At 29.8% G+C, this 22160-nt stretch overlaps 1 protein-coding gene across 4 annotated transcripts in view; it reads left to right on the top strand.

Annotated features, from left to right (window-relative positions):
* Positions 1–6888: 6888 nt before the first annotated feature.
* Cow (Proteoglycan Cow) overlaps positions 6889–22160 on the top strand; it is a 319843-nt gene continuing 304571 nt past the window's right edge. For 2 of the 4 annotated variants that reach the window (XM_083088337.1, XM_083088336.1), the window contains exon 1: positions 6889–7384. In XM_083088337.1, coding sequence (XP_082944463.1) covers positions 7271–7384 — 114 coding nt within the window. In that variant the 5' untranslated portion in view covers positions 6889–7270. The remainder of the gene's footprint in view (positions 7385–22160) is intronic. The other 2 variants (XM_083088338.1, XM_083088339.1) reach the window with 2 other exon arrangements.

Raw genomic sequence — 22160 nt, 5'->3', positions numbered from 1 at the left:
TTTTAATATACGCAATAAATAGGCTATCTCCCATTTATCCGTTTAATTTCAAATAATCTGTTCCATATTCTGAATCCCAACAAGCGATCCAGATTATTAAACAAATTATTTTAAATTAAATCAGTTTATTAAATTAAACTGACTAAAGGACCGTCTACAATGAAAATAATATCGGTGGAGTGGACGGTGGAGTAAGGCGTAAGACTAGGAGTAATGCGAAATGGAAAAAAACCATTCGCTTACGCCTTACTCTACCGTCCACTCCACCAATATTACTTCCATCGTAGACGGTCCTTAAAAGAAAAAATAAACTTCGGACCGTGTTAGTATCAGTTCTTTATATACACTTTATGACGAAAAGTTAAATACGAGTTAGCTAATTTCATGCAGCGCCGCATAGCGGCAAAGCGAGGAAGCATATTCTATATACATATGTACTATTACATATTTAAAAACATACAGATATAATCTTTTTTTTAGCAAACTTTTTTATCTTTCTGAAAGATTTCAGAAATATTGCAAATACAATATTATATAAAATATAAATATTATAATATTATAATATAAATATTATAAAAAACATGATGCAGGTATATTTCTGAAATATTTCAGATACAAAATTACAATTGAAAAATTTTAATAAAATATCTTTTAACATTACAATATTACCGAGTCGTTGAATGATTAATCATAATTTCAATAGAAATATCCACATGAAATCTACATTGATATTTCGAGAATAAAGTACCTCGATGTAATAATGAAAAAAGAAAGTTGTATCCACGTAGATAATTCGTGGATAAATCTGCATCCACGTAAGCCACGTAAAATACGTGGATTCGACGAGGATGTGACTGTTTTTGTCGAGATAATCATGATTAGATATTTCTACAATGATTCTTGGCTACACAACAAATATATAAACTTCTATGATTGCAGAAATACTATATGTATAATCATAATTATGTGGCTATGCAAAAGATTCTTTCTCACGTTATGTTATTGTTGTATTATTTATTATTATGACTATGCTGCAAATAAACATAATTATTATTAATAAATAATACAACAATAAAATATAACATAATGTGAGAAAAAATCTTCTGCGTAGCCACATAATTATGATTATATAGTATTTCTGCAATCATAGAAGTTTATATACTTGTTGCATAGCTAAGAATGATTGTAAAAATATTATACAATCATAATTATATGGCTACGCAGAAGATTATTTACTCTTGCATTATGTTATATTATTTATGTAAATGTTTATATATTTGTAGCGTAGTCATAATAATAAATAATACAACAATAATATAACATAATGTAAGAGAGAATCTTTTGCGTAGCCACATAATTATGATTATATAGTATTTCTGCAATCATAGAAGTTTATATATTTGCTGCGTAGCCAAGAATGATTGTAGAAATATCATATAATCATAATTATATCGCTATGCAGAAAATTATTTTCTCTCATTACGTTATTCTCTCTCATTATATTATTTATTATTATGACTATGCTGCAAATAAAATAATTATTATTAATAAATAATACAACAATAATATAACATAATGTGAGAGAAACCTTTTGCGAAGCCATGAATGATGATATGATTATGATGGTATGATATTTCTACAATCATTCTTGGCTATGCAACAAATATATAAACTTCTATGATTGTAGAAATACTATATAATCATAATTATGTGACTATGTAGAAGATTCTGTCTCGCATTATGTTACATTATTAGATACAAATTATTACATGCATATTATATAATAATAAAAACAAAATGTAAAAAATATAATTGTGAAATAATAAAAAAGTAATAATAATATATATAAATAATAAATAAAAAAAAGTATAAAATAGAAAAAACAAAAATAATAATAATGATAAATAAAATAATAAATAAAAAAAGTATAAAATAAAAAACAAATAATTTAAAATAATAAAAAAAATTAATTTAAAAAATAATAAAATAAAAACAAGTAAAGAAGTAAATAAACTACAGCTTTTAAAAGAATGAAATAAAAAGTTTTTTAGAAAAAAAAGTACTCCCGACTGCTGCCAACAAAAAGTATAAGATAAAAAAACAAAAAAAACCAAAACAAAAAAATAAATAATAAAAAACAAGAATTTAACAAATATTTAATAATAAAAAATGTAAGATTAAAAAAGTTTAAAATAACATTAATATCTATTTGTAAGTACTAATAATTAATAATTAAATTCAAATTAATATTAAATATTACATTTAAAAAATTATACATGAGGGAAGTAATAATTATTATTATTTCAATTTATTCATATTTGAATTTACTCTTTCCACATATAATTTATTATTATTAATTCCACATTTTACAAGAGCAGTCGGGAGACGCCGCGTTAAAGCTCTAAAACTTATTTAAAGTTCGTCAAAATTGGTGATCGCACTACTTGATACTCCTCTTGTACGGGTGTTCCGTATGTGTACATGAGTGTATGCATGTATGTGCGTATGTTTTAAATCTAGCGCGGCGTCTCCCGACTGCTCTTGTAAAATGTGGAATTAATAATAATAAATTATATGTGGAAAGAGTAAATTCAAATATGAATAAATTGAAATAATAATAATTATTACTTCCCTCATGTATAATTTTTTAAATGTAATATTTAATATTAATTTGAATTTAATTATTAATTATTAGTACTTACAAATAGATATTAATGTTATTTTAAACTTTTTTAATCTTACATTTTTTATTATTAAATATTTGTTAAATTCTTGTTTTTTATTATTTACTTTTTTGTTTTTGTTTTTTTGTTTTTTTTATCTTATACTTTTTCATTAAGTACTTTCCGAGCTATGAGGCTTGAAATCATTTCTTAATTTTACATAAACCGTAAAATATTTTGTAAAATATTCATTTTTCGATTATCTTACCTTAATACTTTTACGTACAAAATAATGAGAGGAATCAATTGGTGTAAAGAAAACACATAGTTGTTTCGAAGAAAAAATATATAATTTGCAATTAACAATTACGTATTTTTTCTTCGAAGCAACTATGTGTTTTCTTTACACCAATTGATTCCTTTCATTATTTTGTACATAAAAGTATTAAGGTAAGATAATCGAAAAATGAATATTTTACAAGATATTTTACGGTTTATGTAAAATTAAGAAATGATTTCGGTATGGCTTTGTTTTAGGGAGCACGAGTTGTGAGAAAAAATGGTATGTTTTCTGATTGACCGTGACATGCTGAACACGATGGCGGCATTAGTTTTCATCGTGATGTCAAATTAAAAAGTTACGTGATGACGAAGTTTCAATCACAATGAATATATGCTATAAATTGTAAAGCGAGGTCCACCTTGACTACCGGCGGGGTGGTTGCGGGAGGGGGGGCCGAAGGCCCCCCTCGCATCCCCCGCGCGCGCGTGTGTGTGTCTACACATACATTTGTGATATTTTTTAATTGTATTAAATTATATTCTATATAAATTTAAATTGTATTAAATGTATTTAAAATTATTATTTTTTCATAACAGCTAAAATAGTAGGTTTATGAAAAGAATGCATATAACCTTTTTTGTAGAGTTTTTCAGCGGCTTTATTTTTTGCTTAAAATTTTTTTTCTCAAATCAATATTTTCGGAGATAAAAAGCATTAAAATTGTGAAATTCTTTTGTTAATAACTTTTTAATAAACAACGACCGCCGGCTAAAACCTTCAGAATATTAATTAGAGATATGACCTTGACAACATATATCAATGACACATTTGTGCGAAGGTGGACCCCTTTTATGCATAATTACCTAATTTTTTTCCAACTTTCTTATAATTTATAACTTATAAGTACAAAATTCTTTTTTGACAATAGATATGCATTTTGCAGAATTATCTTACAACAATTATTGTGAAACTATTAAATAGAAAAAAACAATAATTGTGCATTTATTACCAAAGTGTCTTATCAGAGTGATTATGATATAGACTTTTTTCATGATATTTTTACGCAGTAATTTTCATATATTATACTGTACCTTAATTAATTAATAAAATATCTATTATTCTTAATAATTTTTTATCTTTTATAGTAAACATATTTTATGTGTTGCAATAATAATAACAAATAATATATAATGTAAGTTACTTATATAATACAGAATTGTACTATACATATTATTTTGCAATATTACAACAATGTTGAAATAAAATATTATTGGAATATAATATTATTATATATATATTCCTTTGCTTGTGTTGCTACGGGGCGAAATCAGGAATAACTATCAATTAATTTTCTGTCACGAATGCATATACAAAACCTATAAGGAGAACGGATATTAACATAAGATCTAAAGTAATATTTTTTTTCTATCAGTTGAGTTTTTCTGGTACAATCTTAACTATGAGAATTCAAAATATTAAACAAATTGTTTAAAATTGAAAAAGGAAAATTGTTCAATTACTGTTTATTTGAAGTAAAAAATCAAAACTTATTTTTTTTATAAATTAAATATTGAGTATTATGAATTAAATAGAAATTTAGTTTATATCTTATTTGCTTAATTAACTTTTTGACTTAATCGTTAGTGTTATATGTAACTACCCAGACAGCACACAAATATCCGAAGGACATCCATAAGACGACCGTTAAGGATATTGAGGATATCCATAGATGATCCGTTTTACGTTCTTCGGACATTCAATGGACATCCGTGGTATATCTGTTTATGAAATTGGTGGACATACTTTAATCCCTAAATGATAATATAATTTATCTATTTCATATAAAATTTTACATAAAAGTTTCATATAAAAATTTTATTTATAATTTATACTTGCATATTGCACTTTACATTTTAAATAGATAATGAACGGATTATTTTCGTTTATTCGCCGGACATTTACTTGTCCGACTTATAAAATCAATTTAATATCTGAAACTCGTGATTTAGATCAGAAATTAAATTGAACAGTATATTTCTAATCTTATTTGTTACTTTTTGCAAACATTATATAATTCTCATAACTAAAACTTAAATATGAGAAAGATAGCGCATCGCACGTCGCGTAGCGGTAAACGAACGAACTAACACATCCTTGCGTGCTCGCGCGAAATTTTGACCTTCAAGACCGGACATCTTGTGGACGTCCAAATATTGGCCATTAACGGATGTCTCAAATCGGATGTACGATGGATGTTCATTTCATGTCCATGGACGTGTGGACATAAAATGGATATAAAATGAATATCCATAGGATGTCCTGTGCTGTCTGGGTATGATATAACAAAGAAATAATATGTGTTATATTATATTTATATATTATATTATACACATGTTATACACATTTATAAGTATGAAATTATAATTAGCCAATAGCTTACTGATAGCTATGTGTTAATATCTGCAATATTCAGTTCTGTTGTATTTATATATACATAAAATAATTATTAGGTATATAATAACTTTTTCTGTTTTAAAGGTTTTATAGGTTTATTTTTAATAGCACAATTAATATAAAAATATAATTATATAGTTATATTGTAGCTATAGTTTTATGCATTAAATTTTCTTTAATCTTTTAAAATCACTTTCTTTTATATATATGATGTTGTCATATCTTTAAAGATTTTAGTTTAAAAAAATATATTTAAAAATAAATTCCACAATCATAAATATTATAATAATATTCAATCATTCAAATACATATACATAAATATACTTAAGTATAACATACAACAATTTTACTACACTTGCACTTCATTGAATGTTGAACATGATAATGTAAAGAAATTTAATCTTACACTGAGTGCAATTTTTATTTTCAGTTAGCGAATTTTTAAAAAATATTTTTTATATATTTTTACGTACTTGTTTTATTATTTTTCTTCAATATTGCTGCATAGATTTTGTATTGAGTTATTATTACATTTATTTATTACTTGTGCACATTTTAGTTGTGAACTTGTAATATAATCTTGTGAAAGATATTCATATGATCGAAGATATACGATTTTATTTCTAATGCTTAAAAATATTTTATCTCTTCTGTTTTTTCTTTTATCTTCATATTAAATTATTTACTATCATATCTATTTTCATAATTATCTCTATGTGATTACTCAGATAAGATGAGTATAGCGATGTAGAAGTGTTCCTAACTGTTTCTAAGTTTTTAGAAAAATCATTTTGATATTATTTACAAAAAGACTTGATTTTGTTTCAAGATGATGTCTTAAAGTGAGTGCCTTAAAATGAAATTGAATACTTACAAAAAATGTTTTTTTTTTAATTTTATATTACAATATATCTAAAGCTTCTCAAAATCCGGGACATTGAGTTGATTTAGTATTTGAGTCTAAAACGAGTCAATGTTGTAAAATGAAATAATAATAAATTTATTGTAGCATCTGTGTGTGAAATATTGATTAATATATTTGAGACTTGATATTTTATATTGATTAATAAAAAGAGAAAGTAATTTAATATTATCGCTTCTCTCTCTCCTTTCTCTTAGAAAAGTATATAATAATAATAAGTCCACAACATAATTATAATAGCGATATGATAATTGTATCAGAAATAAGAAGAATGACAAGATTAATTACGAAGTTCTCGGAATAAGACTAGATATTTTTTTAGTACTTTTCTCCAATAAATTCTATAAGTCATTTTTCTCTTTTGGTCTGTCAAGCCGTGAGCTACATCAGGTAGAGATAGGTAGATGAACTAAACAGCTAGAGGTATTGACTGGTGCAGTGTACCACCCGTTCGCTAATCCTGCTCGCCACCATGCCGAAGACAGCCGAACAGATATACAGTGAACAGCGGAAACATCCGAGAACAGCTGAGTGAGATGGCGGCTCTTCGGTCTATACCTAGCACGCGCTCGGACCCCTTCTCTTGCTTCCCAAGCACTGTTCCGAGCGCGCGTCGTTCGTCGGAATCCGACCAATAAATGTGCGCGCGCCAGTAATAGTGCAACAGCAGCAGTGGTGTCGCCTCACTTCGCATAGTCACAACTTGTTCGGCTATTGAGCTACGTGTTTTCATTTTGTGTCGAGTGTGATGTATATACGGCGAGTTTGAGTTTTGCGTGAGCGTGCATCGACTGCATTCATACACGCATACACATACATATATACAATCAGCCCGTAGATATTCTCTTTTTCTTTCCTTACGTGCGTAATATAATCGAGTGTGCTGATCTCGCGCGCGCGTTTCCCGGTGAAATAAGTGATCATTCGGGAATAAAAAAAGATAGAACGATGGCAGGAGCTATGCGGTTTTCGTGGATGTTCACAGCCACGGTACTCCTGCTTTTAACCATAGGAGTGAAATGCAAGAGAAAATTCGACGGGGATTTCGAATTTGCCGAAGAGGTAAGTCGAAAATTTCAATATGATATCCTTTGTTCCCTCTTTCACTTGCTTGTCAAGTAAGAATTATGGGCGATAGATTAACAAAATGCTGCCTTCTTTTCAGTCTGGCAGAAGAGAAATATATAATGACAGACACTTGTCTCTTGAATATTAATTGGAATATCATAATTCGCCATTTCTTCTCTACTCTATGATGATGAATTTCATTGTCGAATGAAATACTAATAAAAAATTCAGGCATCAAACATAAAGCAATAGCAATATCTCCGCAAATAGCGCTTTTTTATTACGAATTGTTATAAAACATCAACATTTTTGATATTTTACAATTTACTCCAAAATTATGATTCTTTGAATTATAATTATTAAGATTTATTAGAAGTGTAATTTATTGAAGTTTCTCTTACGTATTGAATTGATCTCTCTCTTTTTTCTCTCTCTCTTCTTCTCTCTCTTGCTCTCTCTCTCTCTCTCTCTCTCTCTCTCTCTCTCTCTCTCTCTCTCTCTCTGTCTGTCTCTTTCTCTCTCTCTCTCTCTCTCTCTCTCTCTCTCTCTCTTATGATTCTTTATATTTTTCGCTATAAAATTGCATTTTTAATATCCAGAGAAAATAGCAATGTTTCTACATTCATAATTGGAATATTTATTTATATTCATAAATATATATATATATATATATATATATATATATATATATTTAATAGAGCATGATCCTTTAGCTCTAAATAAAATATCCTGAAAATATTACACAAATATGATAGAAATTACCCAGGTAGCAAGCACACGTCATTTTGACGTTTCAAATTGGTCATTCACTGATTATTCTTGACGTCACGAGTTGACGTTTTTATGACATAAATGTGACGGTCTAATGTCACAGATTCTTGACGTTATGAAATGTACCGCATTTTGACGTCATAAAATGTACACATATTTTAACGTCTTTTTCTTAGCATAATAATGTAAGTTCTTAGCATAATAGCCCTGATAGCGTTCAAATAAAGCAGATTAACCGATTCGATAGCATCATTGAACAATTAAAGTCATTCTATTCTTCAGAAGAGTGTCGGATTGATTAAATTGCTTTATTCGAGAACGCTGGAAAACGCAAATATAGTAAGAAAATAGGTCTCAAGTTTTATATTTATTATTATTTTATTTAAACGTAAATAAAAAACCACATCTAATATCATATAAAATTTTAACAAATAATATCTTTCGTTGCCAGCGTTTTATAAAAATATATTTTGCCAATCAACTGTATTATAAAAAAATGTGTATATTTTTTAGCACTTTAATTACACTCGATTGATATAGCTAATATTTTCACTGTGCATTAATTTAATGAACACTTGAGTGCAACATGAGTCATGCACAGATAAACGCATGCCTCAAAAGAAAAATTGTTAAAATCTAATCGCGAAAGTCATTTTATATAAAAAATTTTAAAAGATTTTTTTATGGGATCGATGTACTAACTCATATTAATAATAAAATAATCATCAATTCATGACTGAAATATGACGTCAAAATAATGTTATATCAAAACGTCAATATAAAGTCATGTAGCAAATTAGTCATTTTGACGACATATGACCAAAAATGACCAGTTTGGAACATCAAAATGACGTGTGCTTGCTACCTAGGTATAAATATATCTTAGCAGATTTGTACTTTAATAATAATAATCATTAGTGATCAATTCAACTGTTCTGTAACGCATGCATTAATATGTTAACAAAATTAAACCTCATACAACACAGAACTTTTTAATATTGCAATCTTTCAAGTTGCAACGTAATATTGTACACATATTATAAGAACATGTAATTCTAATATTTCATGAGAAATGTTACAGTAATTTTTCAGGAACATTACAAAAGATAATATTATATATTCATAGTCTATTTTCTGATTAAAACAATCTCTTAATTACATGTATGGAGATATATGTATACAAATATGTATAAAATATGTACAATATGTATAAAAAAAAGGAAAAAGTAAATAAGAAATTCTTCTTTATTCTTTTTTACTTTTTTCTGTAAAGAAACGATTACATTCAAGAATATTTTAAGAATCATTGCACATAGAAATATATAAGCAGTAAAGCTTTTAAATAGAGGAAGGACCAATCACCACTAAGCTCAAGGTTCAAAAAATCCTCAACAGTCGAGAGATTTGCCTCAATAATTAAAATGTTTTATTACAAAAATTAAATTATAAATATATGTTTAATATCATAGAATTGTTAAAAAATTACACATAAAATAAATTACTCATAAAATAAAAATATCTTTACATTCTTGTGAGTTGCATAAATTTTTATAGTTAAAAACATTTGCATGAGTTATTCATACATAAAATTTTAAGAAATTTTTTAAATTGTATATATATACAGGGTGTTCGGAAATTCAACGACAAATTTTCAGAGATTGTCGGGGGCACCATAAGAATCATTTTTTGCAAATGAACCTGGGGTCAGAAACGTGTCATTACATCGCTACGGCATACGGAGTATAAGAAAGAGTCGGGACCTCGAAATATCACAAAAAATAGAAGTTTTACAAAAAATTGTTTCAAACAAAAGTTGTAGGGTGTAAAAAGGTTTATTTACTGGCGCCATGTGTTTGACCTTGGATGGCGTCGCCAAGGTCACGACAAGGCCACCTTGAATTTTTGAAATGGAACCATCCACTTTTTATTGCATATATGCCTTCATTAGCTTCATTCCTCTCAAGTTTTCCAGTTATGAAGCTTAAAATAATTTTTTAACTTTATATAAACTATATCTTGTAAAATATCCATAAAATATTCATTTTTCGATAATATTACGTGAATATTCTTATGCATAAAATAATTGGTGTAAAAAAAGAAAAGTTAATTGGTGAGAAAAGTTAATTGGTGTAAAAAACCGTTAAGTTAATTGGTGAAAGAAGTTAATTGGTAAAGAAAAGTTAATTGGTGAAAGAAGTTAATTGGTAAAGAAAAGTTAATTGGTGAGAAAAGTTAATTGGTGTAAAAAACCGTTGTTTTTAAGAAAAAAGTATGTAATTAACAGTTACATATTTTTTCTTAAAAATAACTTTTGGTAATTGTGCACTTTACGGACAACCTCACCGATTTCAATGATCTTGACATATGTTGTCAAGCTCACTCTCCTGAGTAAGTATCAAAAGGTTTTAAGTGTCGCTTGTCATTTATTAAAAAGTTATTAACAAAAAAAGTTTTACGAATTATGTGCAATTTTTAGACATTATGTACGTTTTAAGAGTCAAAGTGAAATGTACATGCGTAGATACAGTCTGTTCCGCCCCCCCTTCGGGGAGGCTCCACTTTCGGAAGATATAACCTAACCTGAACCTATTTCTGATTTAAAACTAAAATTTGGTTTGAGATGAACCTTGCTTCGCGTGAAAAGTTGCAAACCAATGTGAACTTTGTTTTATCTTGCAAAGTACATGCGTGGCTACAGTGGGTTCCACTCCCCTTTTGGGGGGGGGCTCCACTTCCGGAAGATATAAAAAATTATGCACTTTACGGACGATCTCACCGATTTCAATGATCTTGATATATATTGTCAAGCTCACTCTCCTGAGTAAGTATCAAAAGGTTTTAAGTGTTGCTCACTATTTATTAAAAAGTTATTAACAAAAAAAGTTCAATGAATATAATATGATTTTGCGACAGCATGTACACGCACCGGCAGGAATGGTGTCCCGGTATGTATGTGTGGACGGCCGATGTCATACGCACACACGCGAAGCACGCACGTAGCCAAGAATTTATTACTTCATTAAATCTTATCTTTTTATATAATTTAATTATTTAATTGAATAGAATGAATGCCGACCCTTAGTGCACGCGATTAAGTCGTATTTCTTAAAAAAAGAAAAGAAAAGAATGCATGTCAATACTAGAGCGCACGAGACACATATAGAAACAGCGCGGTGTCCCGCGCGGTATACAGGGTGGCCCATTTTAATCCATCCAGTCGAATATCTCGAAAACCAAGCCCGGGAGAGAAAAATGTTTCAGATAAAAGTTGTTTGGTTTCGAGGGGGCCATGAGATGGTACCATTGGTTTGACCTTGAAGAGTCATTTGAAGCTCACGTGAAGGTCACTTCAATTTTTTTAAATGGAACACCCTATATATTTTTACACATTCTTGTAGCTTATCTCGAGAGCTTTCCAAAACACTATAATTAAGTACATTTTCGTTAAGTACTTTTTGAGTTATGAGGCTTGAAATAATTTCTTAATTTTACATAAACCGTAAAATATCTTGTAAAATATTCATTTTTCGATTACCTTACCTTAATAGTTTTATGTACAAAATAATGAGAGGAATCAATTGGTGTAAAGAAAACACATAGTTGTTTCGAAGAAAAAATATGTAATTTGCAATTAACAATTCCATATTTTTTCTTAAAAACAACTATGTGTTTTCTTTACACCAATTGATTCCTCTCATTATTTTGTACATAAAAGTATTAAGGTAAGATAATCGAAAAATGAATATTTTACAAGATATTTTACGGTTTATGTAAAATTAAGAAATTATTTCAAGCATCATAACTCAAAAAGTACTTAACGGAAAGGTACTTAATTATAGTGTTTTGGAAAGCTCTCGAGATAAGTTACAAGAATATGCAATGGCAAATAGTAGGTTCCATTTAAGAAATTGAAGGTGACCTTCATGTGACCTTTAAATAACTCTTCAAGGTCAAACCAATGATACCATCTTATGGCCCCCTCGAAACCATAAAACTTTTGTCTGAAACATTTTTCTCTAAAATGCTTTGTTTCCGAAATAATTGCGTGCGTTAATTAAAATGGCTCACCCTGTATATATATACAGTATATATATATACAGTATATATATATATATATATATATATATATATATATACAGGGTGATTCTAAATAACTTTATGCTTTTGCAAAAACATAATCTTGACCGAATTCTAAGACGATTTTTCCTTTGGCAAAATTTCATCCGAAGCTTAGTTTTTGAATTATTAAAGGAAGTAGTTAACGTGTGACAGGTCGAATACAAGAGGCAGGCAAGGGTGGCGCGATTCACCGTCAGACGCGGGTGCTTACGCGGGGCGCCTGCTGCGATCAGCTGGTCGCTATACACATACAGACACACATGCTAACACATACATTCTCTCTCTGTCTGTCTGTCTGTCTGTCTGTCTGTCTGTCTGTCTGTCTGTCTCTCTCTTTCTCTCTCTTTCTCTCATACAAAATATTAATATTAAATATTTATTTAAGATAATAGTAAAAGTAATAAATATTTTAAAAACACTTATTTAATCTAATTAATTTTTAAATAGATATCATACGATGTATGGATATCACACACATTCATGATAATAATAATATTAATATGTTAAATGTTTATTATGTTTACCGCATTCTTCAATCGAACACATGATCGCGTTCGATTGCGCCAGTAGTACCTTAACCTACCACAACCTACCATGACAAAAAACTGCTTGCAGTCGCCGAGTAATTATCGTCGCATTATCGCGTCGTCGCGTCGTGTAGTAACGTGTCCGCGCGTGTTTCTTTCATCGAGTGATTTTAATCGCCAACAGTTATTATTCGACAGTGATTAATAGTGATTAGTGAGAGTCATTATTAAATTTCTCGTCTCATCGAGTGAGTAAATAAATGTGATTACGTTAAAGTTTATAAAAGAATACAGTTCATGAAAGGAGAAAAACTTTCAGTTAATAATTTAGTGTGGATTTCTTGTCTTTTGCAACGTGATATCTACGTTAAATTTGAGAACGTACGATCTATCGGAAAATTCATTTCTCCTTCAAGCAATTACAGCAATACATCAAAAGTCATCGAACAAGGTAATAATAACTATTTTTTGACGTTATGTGAAAACAGATCTCGGGAAGTCAGAGGGACAGTGTGTCAAAGGAAATTCGTGAAAAGAGAGGGGTTTTTAGTGGGTAGGGAGTACCGAGTTGGTAATTCGACTTGGTACTCGAGTCCCACATAACTCACTGGATCGACTGGTGGGTATGCATATAATGCATTTTCCCCTCTCTCGAAAAAAAAAAAAAAAAAAAAAAACAGGTGAGTGAGCGAATGAGCGAGAGAGGGGGGGAGAGAGAGAGAGAGAGAGAGAGAGAGACAGACAGACAGACAGCAGACAGAGAGAGAATGTATGTGTTAGCATGTGTGTCTGTATGTGTATAGCGACCAGCTGATCGCAGCAGGCGCCCCGCGTAAGCACCCGCGTCTGACGGTGAATCGCGCCACCCTTGCCTGCCTCTTGTATTCGACCTGTCACACGTTAACTACTTCCTTTAATAATTCAAAAACTAAGCTTCGGATGAAATTTTGCCAAAGGAAAAATCGTCTTAGAATTCGGTCAAGATTATGTTTTTGCAAAAGCATAAAGTTATTTAGAATCACCCTGTATATATATACACAGGGTGATTCAAAACAACCTGATGTCTTTGAAATATGATATTCTTGAATGAATTCTAAGACTATTTTTCCTCTTGAAAAATTTTGTCCAAAGCTTAATTTTTGAGTTATAATAGAAAATAGTTGGCTACTCACGAATCCGATACAACGGGCAGGCAGGGACGACGCAACGCGTCACGAGACAAATGCTCTCCCGTTTCCCCAGACAGTCAATTTATTGCACAATATTTGATCCTTTGAAGTGTATTAAATTATTATTGCAGTTTCTACACAATATTTAACAATATTATTACCGTCTAGGAGGGTTATAACGTAACGTTTAAGAATAAAATATTCAAACGCGAAATTACATAAAGTAACAAATAAACTGGAAATGGACGAATGAAAAACGAAATAGTAATTGCAATTTGATTAAATATTCTTATCTTTAAGAAAACTGACGAATTTTATTTCTTTCTGGGGATCGTTTATCTTTTAAATAACAGCTTCTAAATTTCACTTGACTTTACACAATAAAAATATTACTATTTTAATAATCTTTATTATTACTTGCAAATATTTACTTCCGCACAAATTAAGACATAAAGTTACACGATAAATAGCGATTAGAAGTCCCCATTTCTTTCTTTCTCTCGCTCTCTCTCTCAATTATTTTATTCTTTATTTATTATTTTGCGTTTAAGAATGTTCAATGAAAAATAATTTTGTCGCCCTGAAAGGGGCGGATTTGCTTTGCATCGTTTTTATAAAAGATGTTCGAAGTGGCCTTCGTCCATCTCAACGCAGGCTCTCAGTCGTCTTAACATACTAATTTGGACATTCTCTAACATATTTTCGATCCCGAGAAAGAAATAAAATTCGTCAGTTTTCTTAAAAATAAGCATATTTAATCAAATTGCGATTACTATTTCGTTTTTCATTCGTCCATTTCCAGTTTATTTGTTACTTTATGTAATTTCGCGTTTGAATATTTTATTCTTAAGCGTTTCGTTATAACGCTCCTAGACGGTAATAATATTGTTAAATATTGTGTAGAAACTGCAATAATAATTTAATACACTTCAAAGGATCAAATACTGTGCAATAAAATTGTCTGGGGAAACGGGAGAGCATTTGTCTCGTGACGCGTTGCGCCGTCCCTGCCTGCCCGTTGTATCGGACTCGTGAGTAGCCAACTATTTTCTATTATAACTCAAAAATTAAGCTTTGGACAAAATTTTTCAAAAGGAAAAATAGTCTTAGAATTCGTTCAAGAATATCATATTTCAAAGACATCAAGTTGTTTTGAATTACCCTATATACAGGGTGTATCAGACCACCCGTCCCAGCCAAATATCTCGAAAACCAAGAACGACAGACAAAAATATTTCAGACAAAAGTTGTAGGGTTTTAAGTAACGTATTATATAGTAATATTGGTACGATCTTGAATAGTGTTGTCAAGGTCACGTAAAGGTCTTAAATTTCTTAAATGGAACCCCCTATTTTTCATTACATATTCTTGTAGCTTATCTCGAGGGCTTTTCAAAACACTATAATAAAGTATTTTTTCATTGAGTACTTTTCGAGTTATGAGGCTTGAAATAATTTCTTAATTTTACATAAACTGTAAAATATCTTGTAAAATATTCATTTTTCGATTATCTTACCTCAATACTTTTATGCACAAAATAATGAGAGGAATCAATTGGTGTAAAAGAAACACAGTTATTTTTAAGAAAAAATATGTAATTGTTAATTGCAAATTACATATTTTTTCTTCGAAACAACTATGTGTTTTCTTTACACCAATTGATACCTCTCATTATTTTGTACATAAAAGTATTAAGGTAAGATAATCGAAAAATGAATATTTTAGAAGATATTTTATGATTTACGTAAAATTAAGAAATGATTTCAAACCTTATAACTCGGAAAGTACTTAATGAAAACTAACTTAATTATAGTGTTTTGGAAAGCTCTCGAGATAAGCTACAAGAATGTGCAAAAATATACAGGGTATTCCATTTAAAAAAATTGAAGTGACCTTCACGTGACCTTCAAATGACTCTTCAAGGTCAAACCAATGGTACCATCTTATGGTCCCCTCGAAACCAAATAACTGTTGTCTGAAACATTTTTCTCTAAAATGCTTAGTTTTTGAAGGAAAAGGGGTGTACGGGTGGTCTAGGACACCTGTGTATATATACAGGGTGACCCATTTTAACTTAGGCAGCCAAATAACTCGAAAAATAAGCAAGATAGAGAAAAATGTTTTAGACAAAAGTTGTATGGTTTCGAGGGGGCCATAAGATGGTATCATTGGTTTGACCTTGAAGAGTCATTTGAAGGTCACGTGAAGGTCACTTCAATTTTTTTAAATGGAACATCCTATATATTTTTGTACATTGTTGTAGCTCATCTCGAGAGCTTTCCAAAACACTATAATTAAGTACATTTTCGTTAAGTACTTTTTGAGTTATGAGGCTTGAAATAATTTCTTAATTTTACATAAACCGTAAAATATCTTGTAAAATATTCATTTTTCGATTACCTTACCTTAATAGTTTTATGTACAAAATAATGAGAGGAATCAATTGGTGTAAAGAAAACACATAGTTGTTTCGAAGAAAAAATATGTAATTTGCAATTAACAATTCCATATTTTTTCTTAAAAACAACTATGTGTTTTCTTTACACCAATTGATTCCTCTCATTATTTTGTACATAAAAGTATTAAGGTAAGATAATCGAAAAATGAATATTTTACAAGATATTTTACGGTTTATGTAAAATTAAGAAATTATTTCAAGCATCATAACTCAAAAAGTACTTAACGGAAAGGTACTTAATTATAGTGTTTTGGAAAGCTCTCGAAATAAGCTACAAGAATGTACAAAAATATATAGGGTATTCCATTTAAAAAAATTGAAGTGACCTTCACGTGACCTTCAAATGACTCTTCAAGGTCAAACCAATGATACCATCTTATGGCCCCCTCGAAACCATACAACTTTTGTCTAAAACATTTTTCTCTATCTTGCTTATTTTTCGAGTTATTTGGCTGCCTAAGTTAAAATGGGTCACCCTGTATATATATATATATATATATATATATATATAATTACCTTTGTTGATAATAACTCCATGATAAATCTTAGTTCCCGTCGTTTTGTTATTATTATATTTTACTATTCTATTTTACATATAGCAATCTCAGGATATAATTTTTGCGTTCGGTACTTGTGATAATGCTTTCGCTAATTACTATCAAATCCAATATTCTAATTATCGACAAACGGTTGAGACTAGACATAGCATATACATTTAATGATTATTTAAAGTCTTTTTTTTTCAAAAAGGAAGTTTCGTAAAAAAATGTTATTCTACATTTTCGATTAATTTTTTCATGTAGAATCACTTCCTTCCCATTTGTACCAATTCCGAGACACCTTGAATATGAAATACTCTATATTCCCATACGGAAAATAATTGGTATTAAGTATCTACTACATATTCTTCATGGGCATTAAAGATATCGATGAAAAACGGTCATTAGAGATGCTGTAGATATCCAAACGCAATTTAAAGTTTCATAGATATCTACAGGATATATAAACCAATATCCTGTAGATATTACATACAACATTCAGTGGATATTTATATACAATTTATTATTAATATAGATACATTTACTATTATGTATTGATATTTATTTTTGCGTGGATATTTATTCTATCTTCTATGATACATATATATGACGGAATTCGGCAGCAAAAAAAATTATCCGTCTGCGGTTAATTTTTGGAGCTCTGGGGCTCCTTTCACAAAAGATAGAAAAGATACGGCTGTAATAGTCTTCGAGCTAATGCGCTCTTTGACCGATAAGCCATGACTCGCGGAACTAGTGCCGCGATCTTATATACTGTCTTAGATGGATCCCACTTTCGGGTTAGGCGTTTTCCTTTTCGCCACCTAGCGACAAGGCGTAAAACTCATGGAAATATATGAATATCCATTGGATATCTTTGGTACCTACTTGGTGGATATACACTCACACTCAAAAAAACGGACTACTAAATTTTTAGCAAAATATTTTATCATCTTTTAATGGCAACAAATAAACATAAAATCATCGTAATGATATGAAATAAAGCTCAAATTAAACAGTCCTCTTAAAAATTAAAAAAACCAAATTTGAGTTACAAAAAATGTTTTACAAAATGACAAATGCTGAAGATAGACTTTGAGAAATAGAAAACAAATTTTTTTTTAAACCGCTACATTGTTCAGGAAAATCGGCTCCCTGGTACAAAAATGTTTTTAAGCTTATTTATTTCTTAACAAATCCATATTTTAATAAATTTTCTACCTTTTTTGATAAAGTTACACCGTTTTGAAGAAAATGTTACAAAATGAAACTATCCTTGTAAAATCTGCAATTCGGAAATAAATTATCATGGAAAACTTTTTCAAAAAAGAAATTAAAGTGTGACTCGATCCAAGATGCTTCATAGAGATAAACGGTCAGATTCAAGTCTTTCCTCAAAATGATATAACTTTATCAAAAAAGATCGTAGAAAATTGATTAAGATATAAATGAATTTATTAGGAAATAAATAAGCTTAAAAACCCATACATTTTTGTACCAGGAAACAAAAATTTTTGTAAAATTTTTGTACGAGGTAAAAAAAAATTTGTTTCTTATTTCTCAAAGTCTATCTTCAACGTCCGTCATTTTAAAATATTTTTTGTAAAATATATTTTGTAACTCGAATTTGTGTTTTTGCTTTTTTAAAAAAATGGTCAGGTTTTAATTTGAATTTTGTTTCATCTTAATACGATGATTTTTCGCTGATTTATTGTTATTGAACGATGTTAAAAAATTGTGCTAAAATTTAGTGGCTCGTATTTTTTGTGTGTGCATGTAGATATGTGGATAACATGTGTATATCTAGTGGATATTTCTGGTAGCTACTTAGTGGATATAGATATGTGGATGTTATATATAATCTACAGTTATCTATAGAGGATATGGACATATAGACATTTAGACATTTATTAAATATCTATTAGATAAATTTTTTCGTGTGGGTTGTTACATTGAAATATTTATGTAATGTTACTGTAATTTTTCTGTGAGATGCTATTTTAACAAATAATTGTATTCACGTCTTTATATAATAGCATCATCATTTTTAAAATAACAGAAACACTAAAAATATCTAAAGAATATTCTCGATTTTTTAGCGTATCTATTATTTTGTATATTTTTATGATATGCTTCAGACATTTGCCTTGTTTAGATACACAACATAGCAATATATTTGAAAAACATATTGCAAAATAATTTTATTGAAAGGCTGCAATATTGCAATCTCTTGCAAAATATTGTTGCACAATTGCAGTAAGGTTGCAATAACGTTAAGATGTCCACTTTTAAACGAAGAAAAATTGCAACGAAATATTATATCAACATTGATATATAATGTTATCTAAATATTTTTGTCTATGTATATATATATATATATATATATATATATATATATATATATATATACAGGGTGTCCCATTTTATTTTGTCAGTCAAATATCTCGATATTACTTAGAGTTAGAAAAAAATGTTTCAAACAAAAGTTGTATGGCTTAAAAGGGGCCATAAGATGGTGTCATTGGTTTGATCTTGAAAAGCCGTTTGAAGTCACGTGAAAGTCATATTCAATTTTTTAAATGGAACTGCCTACATTTTATTGCATATTCTTGCAGCTCACCTCGAGACCTTTCCAAAACACATTAAGTTAGTTTTCATTATGTACTTTCCGAGTTATAAGGCTTGAAATCATTTCTTAATTTTACATAAACTGTAAAATATCTTCTAAAATATTCATTTTTCGATTATCTTACCCTAATACTTTTATGTACAAAATAATGAGAGGTATCAATTGGTGTAAAGAAAACACATAGTTGTTTCGAAGAAAAAATATGTGATTTGCAATTAACAATTACATATTTTTTCTTAAAAATAACTATGTGTTTCCTTTACACCAATTGATTCCTCTCATTATTTTGTACATAAGAGTATTAAGGTAAGATAATCGAAAAATGAATATTTTACAAGATATTTTACGGTTTATGTAAAATTAAGAAATGATTTCAAGCCTCATAACTCGGAAAGTACTTAATGAAAACTAACTTAGTTATCGTGTTTTGGTAAGCTCTCGAGATGAGCTGCAAGAATATGCAATAAAAAGTAGGCAGTTCCATTTAAAAAATTGAAGGTGACCTTCATGTGACCTTCAAGTAACTATTCAAGGTCAAATTAATGACACTATCTTATGTCACCCTTGAAACCATACAACTTTTGTCTAAAACATTTTTGCTGAAAATTCTTCGTTGAAGAATTATCGAGGTGCGTTTTTTAAAATGGGACACCCTGTATAAGGCCGCGGCACTGGTCCTGCGAGTCATAGCTTATCGGTCAAAGAGCGCATTAGCTCGAAGACTGTTATAACCGTATCTCTTCTATCTTTTGTGAGAGGAGCGCCAGAGCTCCAAAAATTAACCGCAGACGGTTAATTCTTTTTGCTGCCGAATTCCGTGATATATGTATCATAGCAGATAGAATAAATATCCATGTAAAAATAAATATCAATACAGAAAAGTAAATGTATCGATATTAATAATAAATGTATCTATATAAATATCCATTGAATGTTGTACGGATATCTACAGGATATTGGTTTACATATCCTGTAGATATCTATGAAACTTTAAATTGCGTACATTTGGATATCTACAGCATCTCTAATGACTGTTTTTCGTATATTCATGGATATCCTTAGTGCCCATGAAGGATATCTAATACCAATTATTTTCTAGTGGATATCTAATACCAATTATTTTCCGTATGGGTAGTGTATATTCTTAAGAAATGGTATAATCTCTAAAAACACCTTTAAAAAAAAAAATAAAAAAAGGCGCCAAGTACATGCGTTATGTAAAAAATAGTATTATTTTAACATTAAAAATCCTTATTGTAAAATATTATGTAAAAACTACTGTAAAAAATTAGATGTGCAAAATAGTGTTATGTTAAACTGTAAAAAAACTTCTATATGAAACAAATAAAATAAAAAAATAAACTTAGCTAGTGAAAATCAGGATCACCTAACATGAAAAAATCAATAACAAAAAACAGATCGGTACACGTGTAAATGTAGGTATGGACCTGAGCGCGCGAATTCTATACGATATTATTGGCAAGCTTTGATCGCTTATAACTCCAAAACTATTGTAGCCTCAGCATATTTGTATTAGAATTTTCGCGTCTTAGTTTTTGCTCAAGAATATGTTATTAAAATTTGAATTGAGAGTTGTGGGACACCCTGTATATATGTATACAGGGTGATTCTGAACAAACATTTGTCTTTAAAATATCGAATTCTTGAGTGAATTCTAAGATGATTTTTCCTTTTGTAAAATTTTGCCCGGAACTTAGTTTTTAAACTATAAGGGAAAATAGTTAACTAATTATGGATCGAGTACGAGAGGCAGGGCAGTGTGGCGATATGGGCCGGGTTTTTCACGCATGCGCGGCCAGTACGCTATCAGTAAAGTATCTAATCCCTGAAAAAAAGGATATCGTTAATCGTCCGCGCAAATTTTTTTTTTTAATTTTTGAGTTTCTGTTTCTGAATTGCTCCTTTTCCTACATTATCCATTTTAATTTTATTATATTAATAAATATATAATAAATAATATTATTAATAATCAACTGACTTACCTAACCCTTACTGCTCGCTGTCATTAAGCCCGCCAAGACTTTTGCGCCCACTTGGTAACTCACGAAACGCCGTTGTTTCGGCCGCGCATGCGCGAAAAACCCGGCCCATATCGCCACACTGAGGCAGGGACGGCGCGATTCACCGTCCGACATAGGTGATTACGTGGGGCGCTCACCGCGATCAGCTGATTGCTATACGCGATGAGTGTAGCAATCAGTGTGAGTGTGTGTGTGTGTGTGTGTGTGTGTGTGAGAAAGAATGTGTACGCATATATACAAATGCACGTTAATTCTCTCTCTCTCTCTCTCTCCCTCATTCTCACTCACTTATTATTTATTCTTACCTTGTAGAAATTCTTCATACTGCTGATAAATAATTACACGTTGATACAATGATTTCCCTAATACATACACATACACTCTGACACACCGTGTTAGACGAAAGCGAAGTTTTTTCTTTTCTTCTATCGTTACTTACGAATGTACTCACTTATTCACTCACGATCGATAAAATTTACTAACGAATTTATAAACGATTAACGGACTCAATTACTA

The sequence above is a fragment of the Camponotus vicinus genome, unplaced genomic scaffold (genome assembly GCF_025532165.1).
Source record: "Camponotus vicinus isolate PSW18456_S1 unplaced genomic scaffold, iyCamVici1.0 SCAF_14, whole genome shotgun sequence".
NCBI classification, from domain to species: Eukaryota; Metazoa; Arthropoda; class Insecta; order Hymenoptera; family Formicidae; genus Camponotus; species Camponotus vicinus.
The sequence above is the reverse complement of the archived record's forward strand: the minus strand, read 5'-3'. Positions and strand labels throughout refer to the sequence as shown.